Source organism: Macrosteles quadrilineatus, unplaced genomic scaffold (assembly GCF_028750875.1).
Source record: "Macrosteles quadrilineatus isolate MER2022 unplaced genomic scaffold, UCM_ALF_1.0 Scaffold_3__2_contigs__length_128488019, whole genome shotgun sequence".
Lineage (NCBI taxonomy): Eukaryota > Metazoa > Arthropoda > Insecta > Hemiptera > Cicadellidae > Macrosteles > Macrosteles quadrilineatus.
In genome coordinates this window covers 50,535,815-50,550,268 of record NW_026542596.1, presented here as the reverse complement: position 1 = coordinate 50,550,268, position 14,454 = coordinate 50,535,815, and the positions used below count along the sequence as shown (strand labels likewise).

Genomic DNA, 14,454 nt, shown 5'->3' with positions numbered 1-14,454 from the left:
GAATCAAAGACTGAGTGAGCCGTGGACCTCCATGTAAAGAGAGGATGTGATAGTGATCACATATAAGTGTTGCGAGACGTGAAGACTGGGGAATAAGAACTGGGTGTTTTGCAGGATAAGGGAGAAGCGAATCTTTCAAGCGTCCCCCCACCCTAACAATCCCATCATCGTCTAGAAACAAGGCTAGAGGTCGATACTTGAGAGACACGTGTTTTCCAGTTTGGAGATTTATTATTTCCTTTGACAAGTGACATTCTTGGGTAGATCTTACAAATCGTGTGAGAGCATTATTTTGTTCTTCTGGGGTTATAGGACCTTTTAGTGGTGGTTGCTGTGCTATCCTGTTCTTCAAGTTTTTAATGAAGCGGAGTAAAATACTTAAAACCAATTTAGCTTTAGACAAACTAGACGATTTCTCTAATATGTCCAATACTATGTTAGGAGATTGTTGAGTTATCATAAGGCTCTCGAGTTTTATTTCGGGCAAATCATTGCTGATTTCTGGATTAGTATGTGCTTTGAGATTGGATATAGGTCCATATAGAAACTGAGGGCCTTTCCACCATAGATCGGAGTTTACTAAATCTTTAGGAAGAGAGCCTCTGCTTGCAATGTCACAGGGGTTTTCTTTGGAGATAACATGATACCATTGACTTGGTTTCGTTTCGTCAAGTATTTCTACTACTCTGTTTGCAACAAAGGTTTTGAGCTTATAAGGTGGTATTTTTAACCAAGAAAGTACTACAGAGGAGTCGGTAAACAACAGCGTATCTTGAGGATGAATGGTTTCCACCAACGACTTGACTGATATTAACAAGTGAGCGAGAAGTTGTGCTGCACAGAGTTCGAGGCGTGGAATGCTAATGATCTTTAAAGGGGCGACTTTGCTCTTTGCTTTTAGGAGATGTATATTAACTCCATCTGTATGTTCTGTACGTAAATACAAATTGGCGGCATATCCCTTCGCTGATGCATCGCAGAATCCTATGATCTGAATGTTAGTGGCATTAACAATGGGTATGTGTCTCGGAATCTTTAGGTGAGCCAGTTCTGGAAGAGTAGAGATGAATGTTTCCCATTTATTACAGATCTCAGTAGGAAGTTCGTCATCCCATCCTAATCCTAGCAACCAAATGCTTTGCATAAGAATTTTCACATAGAATGTGCACGGAGTAATCCAACCTAAAATGTCGTAGATTTTGGACATCTCACTTAACATTGAGCGTTTTGTGTACACTAGGGGATTGAGATGAATTATGTACGAGAATGTATCGTCATCTGGGTTATACTGCAAACCTAAAACTTTCATATAATTTTCATTTTCTGAACTGATGCTTAGAGGCTTTTCTCGATGATCTAAAGGTACGGTGGCTAGTACGTCCTTACAGTTGCTAGCCCATTTGCGCAACGAAAATCCTCCTAGGTTCAGTAGGTCTATAAGTTCTTGTTGCAATGTTAGAGCTTCGTCAATAGTGTCAACACTGACGCAGATGTCATCTACAAAAGTTTGGTTTGTAATGGCTTTAGATGCTAGGGGATACTTCTGACCTTCGTCTTGTACTAGCTGTAGCAAAACTCTTTGAGCTAAAAATGCACTTGATGTTACGCCATATGTTAAGACGTTGAGTTCGTATTCTTCTATGGGACCATCTCGATGAGTTCGATAGTATATGTGCTGTAGTTTGCGATGTTCTTCTGTTACTAGCACGTTTCTGTACATTTGTTTGATATCTGCACAAACGACGATAGAATGCAATCGGAAATTGGTTATTATCTCTGCGATATCCTTCTGTAGTTTTGGACCACTGTACAATATATCGTTTAGGGACGAACTAGATCCACTAGGTTTGAATGAAGCGTTGAATACTGTCCTTAGTTTAGTTGTAGAACTGTCCTCTTTGCGAACACAATGATGAGGAATTATGTAGTTGGATGGTTCTAAACAAAGACTCATATGTCCCTGAGATATATAGTCGTCCATGAAGCTTCTATATTCTTCATACGTCTCTTGATTGCGTTTTAGTCTTTGCTCTAGAGTCACCAGCTGTCTTTGAGCGCTATCCCTAGTATCAGGGAGTGATGGAGCTTCAGGCTTAGTTGGGAGGGACACAATGTATCTTCCATTAGTGTCTCTTCTGTGAGTTTTTATAAAGCTTTCTTCTGTGGCTTCATCTTCAGGATTGGGTCTTACTACATTGTTGACAGATTCTATCTCCCAGAATTTGGTTAGATGAGCATCAAGAGTGTTGTTACAAATCAACATTGAGGACCGGTCATTCAATGGAATTTCGTTGATAACTTTGCCTCCTATTACCCAACCAAATATAGTAGCTATCGCAGACGGTTCTCCTTTAATTAGGTTGCTTGACTCCTGAAGGATGTCAAAATACAAGTCCGCTCCTATAAGGAATTCAATAGGGGATGATACGTCAAATGATGGGTCTGCGAGTTTTAAATGATGAAACTTTGAGCGTATTGATGAGTCAATGGGGATGTTTGGTTGGTCTGACGATATTTTAGGGACAACAATTGCGTCTGTTGTTAGAACAATGCTGGCATTTTCGAGTGGACTGATAACGCAATGAACTAATCCTTTATTGAGGGGAACGGATGTTTCAGCTACTCCAATGAGGTTTACATTGTTAGAATATCTTTTTAGATTTAGTTTGGAGGCGCATTCCTCGGTGATCAAGCTAGTTTGAGATCCTCCATCTATAAGAGCCTTTGTTGGTAACAGTTTACCATGATGATCTTTAACTCCAATGACTGCTGTACTCAGTAGCATATTAGATGAGGTTTTCGAGTTAGCAAAGCTGCAAGTCTTCTCTACAGTGTCGGTAGACGGCAATGTAACATTATCGGATGGCTTAGGACTACGGGTGACGTTGTTATAAGTTGAATCTCTTTGGCGATGAAGGAGAGAATGGTGTTTACCAGAACACTTGAAACATCTCGATTTGGACTTACAGTCGGAAATTCTGTGAAAACCCAAACAACAATAGCACAGAGAGTTTGCTTTAGCAAAGTCATTACGACTGGACACATTTTGTTCCTTAAACTTTGTGCAACCAAAGATTTTATGTGATGTATCTTGACAAAAGGCACATTTTAGTGCTGAAGGCCATTTATGATTGCTGTTATCATTGACGGTAGTAGATAGCATCGTATTTTTGTTACTATACGGTTTGCTTGGAGTCCTAGTCTGCTTGGGCTTAGTTTTAGTACTCGTTATTTCAAGGATTTTAAGCTGTTGTTCTATGAAGCTAATTAGGTTTTCAAACTTAGGGATTTCTTTGTCTGTCTGTTCGCTTTCGAAGTCTTTACGGGTACCTGGAGTTAGAGTACGCAATGCGACATGAAGCATAGTAAAATCGAACAAATCATCTATGCCAAGGGCCTTGAGAGCGGAGAGATTGGTATTAAATACTTCTAGAAAACTAGTTAATGAACTGGCAGTATCTTCTGTGAGAGCTCGGAACGAGAACACTTTATCTAGATAATTAGATGCGAGTAGACGCTTGTTTTGATACCGCTGAATGAGCTGATGTAGAGCAATATCGTAGTTTTCTTCAGAAATAACTAAATTTTCTATTAGAGAGAGAGCGTGAGACTTGAGTAGACTACGTAGATAAGTTAGTTTTTCTGATTTTGAGAGAGAGCGATTCTTGTGTATCAGAGAGTTAAACAAAGCGTAAAAGTTCGGCCAATCAGCTATCGAACCATCAAACGGCTCAATTTCAATTTTTGGTAACTTAGCTACCTGAGGGGCAGATTGCGGGGGTTGCGTAGGTGTGGCTTCAGATTTGCCGGAGGTTTGCGTTTTGGGTTGCTCAATCTGCATTTTGCGAGCAAGAGATTTTACGTTAAAATACATTTCATCGTAACTCATTGAGACTTTGTGTACCTCGATCTTATCGCTATCATCTAGATCAGAGTTAATAATGGTAATGTCATCACTAATATCTTCAAAAACAGAGTAATCATCTTCTATTCTATTATAGCGAGAAACAAAGTGATCAAGTTCAGCTTGATAAGGTTGCTTCTTTTGAGCCAATTCTAAACATTTTTTACCCACGTCATAAAGCGCTTGAAGTCTAGCAAAGTACTTTTCTCGCTTCTTTATCAATGAATCCATTTTTGCTTTATTCTCTTTAGTGGCCATTGTTGAGCTGACAATGTACAGGAATCAATAGGATAAAAGGGGATAAAAGGTAGATTAAAAGAATATTTACCGATTAAAAATTACGTTTAGACCGTTGCTGTAAATAAACAAAACAATACACGTGTACGAGAATGAATAATTGACAGTTGTAATATTAGATTAAAAACACACTACTATAATCTACAAATGGGGAAATATGAATGAAATAATAACAGTCAAATTGTTGAAAGAGATAAGCAACTAGCGGACGCGTAGCGATAAGCAAACAATAGGCGGCGGCGTTCCGAAACGGGACCTGAACTAACCTGTCTCAACAATAATCAAGCAAAACCTCTTTAACTTAAAACTTTATGTCAAAGCTAAACTAATTAAATGCTGATTAGTACTTTTAGTAAAACAGTTTTATGAGTTTACTGCCTTCTTTTTACACAAATTAAGCAATAATATAATTCTTTACTTTTATGATTTGAAATGGACTGTAATATTTAAAACAAAGCGTTTAGTTCAAACTTTTAATTTTATCCGGCTCGTAAAGGACCAATGTTGGGGGTGGAATTAAAACTTATTTAGTAAAATAGGTGTGGTGTGGTGCTACCTTCTACAGATGTCTTCAAGACGAGCGGGGTTCCTTGGTAGCAGCGTGGAGCGTGGATCTGGCGTCTCGTTCTGGGTCAGCGTGAGGGCGAAGATGCCGAGGAAATAAAATACTGGCTAGACTGTTACGTAAACTTGTATATTAAAACATATATTTAGTACATAGGTAATGACAAATAAATCATAGCGCCGGAAGGCACTAGCGTGTTGGCGGGGGTGGCCAGTCACTGCAGGAGTCAGGAGTGCAAGTGGCGTCGTCCTGTCCTTGAGGGAGGGGGTAGCGTCGAGTATCAGCTGTTTCTTGGCGGCAAATTCAAGTTAGTATAGCACCACATTTTTGGGACGGATGAAAAGGTAATTTAATGGCTGAATTAATATATTTTTAGGTTTAGGCCCTAACACCCACAACAAAAACATTGAGCTTCATTTTTCACCCTTACAATCGGTTAAAAGTATTGAAGTATAAAAAAACGTAATTATTAAAAAAAACTAGTATTAAAGTATAACAACAGGAGGGGAAATTTGACATTTAAATTCAACTGTGCAACATAAACATTGGTCTTCATTTCAACCCTTGCAATCGGTTAAGCTCAGCTTTCTTTGCTGGAAATAATTTTTGATTGTTAATACCAAGTATTCTTGATATGATGGAGGATATTATTGTAATGTAACTAGATTGTACATCTTCTACCATTATTAGGACGATTTAGAGACAGCATTTTAATATTGTTCTTAATAATGGCCATTGGATACAGAAGATTTTGATGAAAAAGGCTTGCTACAAATTTAACATGGGGATGGAATGTCTGTAAGTTGTATTGATAGTCAAAGATAAAACAGGCCTACGAAAAGCTTAGGGCTATTTTAATGTGAGACTCAAAAAACACCTTTAAAAGACTAAAATGAACTGAATTATCAATTATATATTTCAATGTGTAAAAATGTAAAAAATTCAAAAAGACTTACTTATTGAACAACAAAATAAGATGGCTGAAATGTAGGCCTAAACATAAGTAATAAGTAAACATCGCATTCAGCTGATTTAAGTGAAAACAGAATAACAATAAGAAGGGAAGACATGTCTTAAATATACAATGTAGATAATATGATTAGAAATTCGTAGCCTACTTCTGGACAGGCCTAGTCAATTATCCATACCGTGGATAAAAGTGTACTTCTATTAGCCCAGGTAATTATTTATTTACTTATTACGGTTGTAACTGGACGTATGTATAGTCCGTGGCTTGGCAATCAAATAACAGTATTTAAATAGGATAGGCTACTGTTATCAACTTTTGAAATTACTGGATTGTTACCAAATTACTGTTTCACAAAATACAGAATCCATTTTCAACCGAGCCATTAAAATGAGGATTTGCCGAACAATTATTAATATTACAGAATAGTATTTAATGCTATACAACTTTTCACATTTCATAAATTATATGTTAGTTTTGCTATGGTCAAAGGTCCAAATCCAAAAATGTTCTTTTCATTTGGTTTTTATGTAGTAATTTGCTAGAATCATTGACTTTATATCAAGTCAATGCTAGAATACTGTAGATGGCTTGTTAAGACCATAACACAAGCATTTTTCAAATCGTTTACCCGTTTAACCAAATATTCCAAAAGATAAAAATTATATGGTGCAACACAAATAAACAACCCGATCACCTATCTATAACCTACACTTTACCTCCATAATCCAACCTTACTTTAAAACACTTAATGTAGTCACGAATACTCATAAACCCCGACCTACCTTCACCTACCACCTACCACATGCCTAAATTAGATCAGTGTTCAATCTGCGTTTTAAGTGTAATAAGTTACTGCACCGTCGATGTAATTCAACATAATATAACCTGTGAGGTATTATCGGATTAAATATCGATTTCGATGCGGTTAGATATATCGCTTATTTTTTATCAGAATTTATTTTACAATCGGTTCAAATATGAGGACAATAAGTAAAACATATATCAAAACAATGTCAGGAAACATTAAACAAGCACCTGTTCATCAACAAGCCTTGCCAAAAATTGGAACAATCATTTAAATATTTACAGAAATCTGTAGCTTAGGTCCAGCACATGCACAACACTTTATAATCTGGTAATGCACTGACTATTGTCACAGAAAACATACTGTAGTATGTTTTCTGTGCTATTGTCCAGCAGATTAACAGCAAGACTGTTCGAAATCCTGATTTCTAACATTGGCTGTTCTAATCAGCCGGCAACACAAATAGGTTCCGAGGAAAGTAGTCACAGGTCCGTATCCCTCCGCTCCTTGTTAAATATTGGAAATTTTAAGTTCGATTTAAATTGCATTAGCATTATCTAATTGAAATTTGTTTGTTTAAAAACCATCTCACTATTAGTCTAAGTAATTTTGTTAAGTTTGGCTGGAATGCGTTCAGCCGTTATTGAGTGATGTTTCTCTATTTGTTGCATTGAAGTTGATCCCAAAGAGCTTCGCTCGCTCCGCATTGACAGTAGCTGCTTAAATAGTATTTTCTCTTTGTACCATTTTTTACAGCCAAAATGTCGTGTTATTTTCAATAATGTTACCAAACCAGTGCGCTAAATTCCGTAATATAGGCAGGTGCAAATAATTTGTCAAGGTGGGTACCATTTTAGACAAAGTTTCTATGTTTGGATTTTATTAGACACGATAAGAGCAGATATTTCTACATAAATATTTGATATGTGTAGTATAATATGATAAAATATAGGCAAAAGTGGTGAAAAAGGCAGACACCAACCCGTGCAAGTGATATAAGATAGTTCAATAAGAAATAATTGAAGAATTGCTGTGATAAAAGGACTTTCCACTGATTTCGTAATGGGACGTTATATTGCAAAACATGACATGATAAAGAAGGAAATCAATTTTAAAATCTGAAAATAACATTGCAAATACTTATTTGGTAGAATTCAGTAACTCCCAATAAATGTGTGTTGTTTGAAATACAATTTAAAAATGAACAGCTGTTTCATTAAAAAGTATTATTCACATGGCCAAAATGTAAACAGCTCTGTGGAGGGATCTTTAAAGGCTTCTGGGGCAGAGTCCTAAGGGATTTTGATTAGTCTTTCTTTTGATACCTAACTCATCTACAGACCAAGACGTTTCTTTGGACACCCCTACCAAGTTTGGGTCTCTAAATCAAACGTACAAAAATTGTATATTTCGTATCTAGGGCCGAAAGTGAGGTTTTGCCGACTCGAGATCGGGTTTTTAGTTCGAGACGAATTCGAGAACGTGAAAAGATCGAGAGCTGCAAACACATTTTGGCTCGTGGTACGAACGCTATTTTTCACCCAAGTATGTTTTGCAATATAACGTCCCTCTTATTTATGTGAAATATTTTGAGGAATCAGCAAAATCAAAAATAACAATAAATAGTTGTCTAGGCAGCTGTGACAAAAAACAAGTCTATTGCAATGCCATGGATACAGCTTGTGCATTTAATATACATTAATGTTTTAAGTAAATAGGCAAGGAGTTGCGTTAACAAAAAACGGCTTCACGTATTATATATATAGATGTTTTAAGTAAATATGCGAACAAGTGATTTTGCGGCCCTAGGGATGTAAACCCCTGCTCGGTCCCCATATGACGATGACAGCTGGCATGGCCAGCAAAACGTAACTTTCAGCCACCAATAAAAAACCAGCTAAATGTATGTAAAACAGCTAAAAACATCATTGTGAGGTGAAAAATTCGTTACGCATACTTTTACATTACCATAAATTAATTATATGCATACAGAAAAAACGGAGTCATACTTATTGCGTATTTTAATGTAAACTAGTGGCTTGTAGGGACATAGTCCCTAAAAAGCTTAAACGGAAAAGGAATTATTGTTGGAATATTTAAACAAACTCAGAATCAAATGATCTATATGTCAGGATAGGCCTAGATATCCCACTGCAACATATCTTTTGTGCAAAAAAAAACAAAACAGTTTGTTGTTTGTCTTTGTTTGCTTTTGTTGATAACGTTATGTTCAATAAAGAATTTGAATGATTCCAGAGGTTTAACTGCTAAAGGCAGCAAACATGTTTATGAATAAATATTGGTTTATTAAGGTAGCTTTGGTTTTTTGGTTAATGCTGATAACAAGGCTTCCCCGATTGAAATACAGTATTGGAAATTGTCTTCGTCAAATAAGAAAAGGCAAAAAATGGTGTGTTGAGATACCCTACCCAGTTATTATTTCTAAGTCTATGCTCATTTTGTAAAGGTTAAACAAAATTATTCTTAAGTAAAGGCATCCCATTGACAGAACTTGGACCTAAATTTGTTTGTGATCAACATTAAAAACCACTATTAGCCTAGTGTAAGTATGTGTGGTGTTAATCCTCCTAAAGGTGCGATTGATTTACATATTCTACCAAAAAAGGGCCTAGTCAACGTCTAATTACTAACTATTTTGCGGCTAGTTAGGGTTCCATTACCCAGTTATCGAAACTAATCACGACATAAATATTTTTGGTTCGTTTAAATACCTGTACGAACCTACTTAATCTCTATTCCCAAATTGTTTTCTAAGAGTAACCGTTGAGGTTATTCCACTTCATAAAAAATATTGATTAAACACTACAATAAATCTCAAATATAAATGTTAGTAAATTTAAAAAAAAAATTGGAATAAATCTTTTACATATGTTTTGAAATAAAAACAAAGAAGATCTTCTTTTAATCTTGAATCGTTTCTTAAATCTTGAAAACAATTTATTTCAACTTTGACATAACTAAAAAGTCTTGATTATTAGAGGTAACGTTATCCCTTTATATAGTTGGTTTTATATAGTATACATTACATTGCAGAATTGACTGGCAAATGAGTAATCCAAATGTAAGCTTACTTGCTAATGATAAAATCACGATCAGCTGGATTGAAGTAAACAAAAATCAGCAGTAAATGCCTTCTAATGCTATTCTTATGGAGAACATTGTACGTTATATCTAATTTTGTGTTAAGATTTTGGGAATTTCACTATTTTTCCCGCCGTCACGGGATAAAGACCTTTAATTTGAGCCCTCTCACGTCGTTCTACGACTTCCCAGTCGCCCACAATTTTGACGCAAAGAATCGGCTTACGTAATTAATATATAGACTAGCTGTACCCACGGGCTTTGCCCCGTTTAACTTCATAAGTAAGCTCGTTCGCATGGCTCAATCACGTCCTGGTTGAAGTTCGTTCGATACGCTCACTCACCTTTAGGTTGGAGCTCGTTCGCTACGCTAACTCGCCTCCAGGTTGAAGTTCGTTCGCTACGCTCACTCATCTTTTGGTTGCAGATTAGATGTTGTCATAAACTAAAAAAAAATAATAGTGCTGCACCCTGTTGGTAATCCTTGTAACTTAAATGCTAGTGAACATCATAGAACAGAACCAACTTGTTTAATTGAAACATCTGTTAAGATTCATTAATTCAATTTAAATATGAGTACTCATAAGGTTAACATGGGAAACTCCAGAGCCACTGGGGCGGAGCCCGAGAGTCCGATCAGAATAAAAACAACTTAGTTTTCCTATTTAATGCCTAAAGAATCAGTGTACCAAATTTCAGCCTCCTAGGTAAATGGGAAGTGGGAGAATTAGTGATGAGTGAGCGAGTGAGTCAGTCAGTGAGGGCTTTGCCTTATATATATATATATATAGATATATAGACTAGCTGTACCCGCGGGCTTTGCCCCGTTTTACTTCATAAGTGAGCTCGTTCGCATGGCTCAATCACATCCTGGTTAAAGTTCGTTTGCTACGCTCACTCACCTTTAGGTTGGAGCTCGTTCGCTACGCTAACTCGCCTCCAACTCGCCTCCAGGTTGAAGTTCGTTCGCTACGCTCACTCACCTTTTGGTTGCGAATTAGCTGTTGTCACAAATTAAAAAAAAATAATAGTGCTGCACCCTGTTAGTAATCCTTGCAACTTTAATACTATTGCACATCATAGAACAGAACCAACTTGTTTAATTGAAACAGCTGTTAAGATTCATTAATTCCATTTAAATATGAGTACTCATAATGTTAACATGGGAAACTTCAGAGCCACTGGGGCGGAGCCCGAGAGTCCGATCACAATAAAAAAAAACTTAGTTTTCCTATTTAATGCCTAAAGAATCAGTGTACCAAATTTCAGCCTCCTAGATAAATGGGAAGTGGGAAAATTAGTGATGAGTGAGTGAGTGAGTGAGTCAGTCAGTGAGGGCTTTGCCTTTTATATATATAGATTTAAGATAGAATAGATTTCTTGTATATTCCCATGAAACTGATAATGTACCCAGCACATTAAGGCCTTTATTCCAAGTATCTCAGTTCGTAAACCATACATACAATGTGACGATAAAATATTAACAAAGTAGCATGTAGTTTTATGTAATCGTCACGACATTTCATTTGGTCCATTGACTTTAAATCCAATAATTGTAAAAATTATTGGAGCTTTGAAAAAAGTTCATATAAAATCCTTACACTAATAAAATACGACGTCATGAGCGCGAGAAATGAGCTACAGCGGCTAGGGCATAGCCACATGAATACAGAACGGAATGAAGGAACTAGAACGGAGAACTGGCAACAGCGCACGCAAGAAGTAGGGGGAGCGCACACACCGCTCAAGCACTACAACGCATTAGTGGCATCCTGTCCACACACTGTTGATATATACCGATTTGTGGCATGGTGCCACAATTTAAAAACTGGAATGTTAGATGTTAAAATGGAGTGTTCATTAAAAATATCGATGCAGACCTGTCTCTACCACCTTCCTTCATCCACTGGTGGCCGCAGGTTGAAAGATGCCACAATTAGGTGTTTGCGAGTATTCGGTAAAACCCCGTATGTGTGTGTGTGTGTGTGTGTGTGTGTGTGTGTGTGTGTCTGTGTGTCTGGATGTGTACAGAGCTAGGGACTACACCTGTGGTCCGATTTCAATGAAATTTGGTATGTAGGTTCTAATCCGTAGTATCTCCAGGCGTTTTTTTCATTTTTTTGAAATTTTGATTTTTTATGGGGATTTTTCCATAAAAACCCATAAAAAACTGGAAAAATCGGATTTTCTCAAAAATGGCCCGAACGATTTTGATAAAAATTTAGTATGTTGTAGCCCTTTAAATTCTGAACAAAATGGTACAAATCCCATTTCTGTAAAAATTACGGTTCAAAAGTTATGGTAAATTATGTTATTTTCCCATAAAACCCCCATAAAATAACAAAAAATAGGATTTTAGACAAAAATCCGGTTTTGATTTAACAGCGTATGTTATGATCCTTACAATTTTGATAGTTTTTGTCATTTTTTAGATAATTTTATTTTTAATGGGGATTTTCCCTTAAAACCCCATAAAAAACTGGAAAAATAGGATTTTCTAAAAAATGGCCCGAACGATTTTGATAAAAATTTAGTATGTTATAGTCCTTTATATTCTAAACAAAATGATACAAATCCCATTTCTGTAAAAATTACGGTTCAAAAGTTATGGTAAATTATGTTATTTTCCCATAAAAATCCCCATAAAATTACGGAAAATCGGATTTTCCCAAAATTGGCTAGAACGATTTTGATAAAAATTTAGTATGTTATAGTCCTTTAAATTCTGAAGAAAATTGTACAAATCCCATTTCCGTATCACCGCTTACTCATGAGAAAGGTTGTTGACAATCTTATGGGAGAAAGTATGGGTCAGAATGCTGATACCGTTTATTACTTCCCTAATCTTTAGACGAACCGATTGTGCTAAAAACTTAAACACATCCACAGTTATGGTAATATTGAAATCAAACTAAGCATCTACGAATCGTGTGTACTAATTAACTTACCCCTTTTATTAGACTTAGTTTTTATTAATTTTCTTAAAGAAGGTGAAATGGCTTTTACACAAAACCAACTTGTTGGGTCTAGTTCAATGACCTGTGCAATGTTAGACCTTATGTGTTCTCCCGTCCTTTGTTTAACTTTGGTTTATTGACAAAGCAAGAACAAAAGAGAGGTATAATGTACACCACAAATCAGAAACTATAATTCGATTAACAATTCATTGCATACTCATACAATCGCTCATTCTATTTTAACACAAATATGTTACACAGTAAAACGGATAAAAGGTATTTTAGAAAATATGGATGACAAATTTAAGTTGATCTAATGAAAATGGATGGTCTTGATTTTACTGATACCCTAATACAAAATTGGTGTGTGTGTTCTTGATTTTTAATAATGGAAAAAATATATTGTGTGTGTTTAAAAATAAAGATGTAAAATTACAGTTTTTTTCGCATTTTTTACGTAAAGAAAAGCTCTTAAATTCTTGAGTTGTAAAATAGTAATTGGTTAAATCAACTAACACTACCTGTACAGAAACAATGGCTGACTTCATTACTACTTCAATTACTACAAATTCATAAAACTCAATGAATTTTTGTAACTTAAAATTGAATAACAGCTTAAATTGGAAAACTAAATAATTCTTGGCTTTACATTAAAAGAAGTACATTTATAATCATGTAAGTCTATTTGTAGCCATGTATTATAATACTATAATATGTATCATTTACCAAGTGAGTGACTCGGGTCAACAGTTCTGAGAGTCGCCGTCAGTAATCTACCACTACAGTCTGTCCTAGTCAGAGAACGACCAAATGCTATCAATCAGAAGCACGCTAAGGTCACAGTTAACTGCCAAGTGCTACTTACAGCCATATTCACTAGGACTATAATAAACATCAGGCTATCGAGTCAAAAAAATGAAGTTACGATTATAATTTAATGTATACTACGTCAAACACTCACACACTTGTTAAAAAAAAAAAAACACTTGTTATGAAAAAAAGAACTAAACCATTTAACGTATTGTATAACCAGAACAAATTTTAGCTGACCTAACAGCGAGAATTTTTGAAGCACTTTTGAAATGTATATTCAAGGGGATGGAGCTGGTCTAACAGTATAGCACTGGGTTTAAGTAACCAAGGTCGCGATTTCAAATCCTACCAATCGCCAATTGTTTTAGCGATGTAATAATAGAAGTACCATGTTACTAAATTTGGAATATATTTTATACAGGCGTTTTCAATAACTAACTAATTCAATGCGTAGATGAATACGTCATAAGCAACAATGAATAACTCAAATATATGAATACACTAAGCAGGATTAGACACGCAATAATACATATATGAATAAAACATGTCTCATTAATTCATAGCAAACCTGGCACAACAACGGAATCAATTCTAAATAGTTCTCTCCACATTTTGTTAACCGCTTGCATATGCATTAAATAGATATACACCATTCACAGTTGTTCCAATGGAGTTTGAAATCCCATCGCATCTACGAATAGGTTTCAAGTAAACAGTAAACAAACCGATAGATGTGGTTTAACCACGCCTTGGCAGGGAACATTTTTATTTTTATCTTTATTTTATGTTATATATTTAACATCGTTAGTTTTTAACTAGAGTAGCAATTTTGTAGTTTTGTAGTATTTGTTTGATTTAAAAATACTTGTATAGTTCCTTTTGTAGGCTTTAACACCGAATGGCAACGTTTCCAATTCCTATTATGAAAAGTGGTATCTAAAAGTTAACACTGTACTTTCTATAACGATGTAGCCATTTTACAAGTTGGGCAATTACTTGTTTAGTGTGGTTAAGGTAATTTTGGTACATTATGTAATGTGG

General features: G+C 35.7%; 1 protein-coding gene across 1 annotated transcript; it reads right to left on the bottom strand.

Moving 5' to 3' along the window:
- Positions 1-3: 3 nt before the first annotated feature.
- LOC128989190 (uncharacterized) lies at positions 4-3,841 on the bottom strand. Its single transcript, XM_054411060.1, has 3 exons — positions 3,282-3,841; positions 945-2,978; positions 4-85 (listed from the first exon to the last, which is right to left on the bottom strand). The coding sequence occupies exons 1-3, from the start codon at positions 3,839-3,841 to the stop codon at positions 4-6; spliced, it is 2,676 nt and encodes an 891-aa protein (XP_054267035.1).
- Between the last annotated feature and the right edge of the window lie 10,613 nt (positions 3,842-14,454).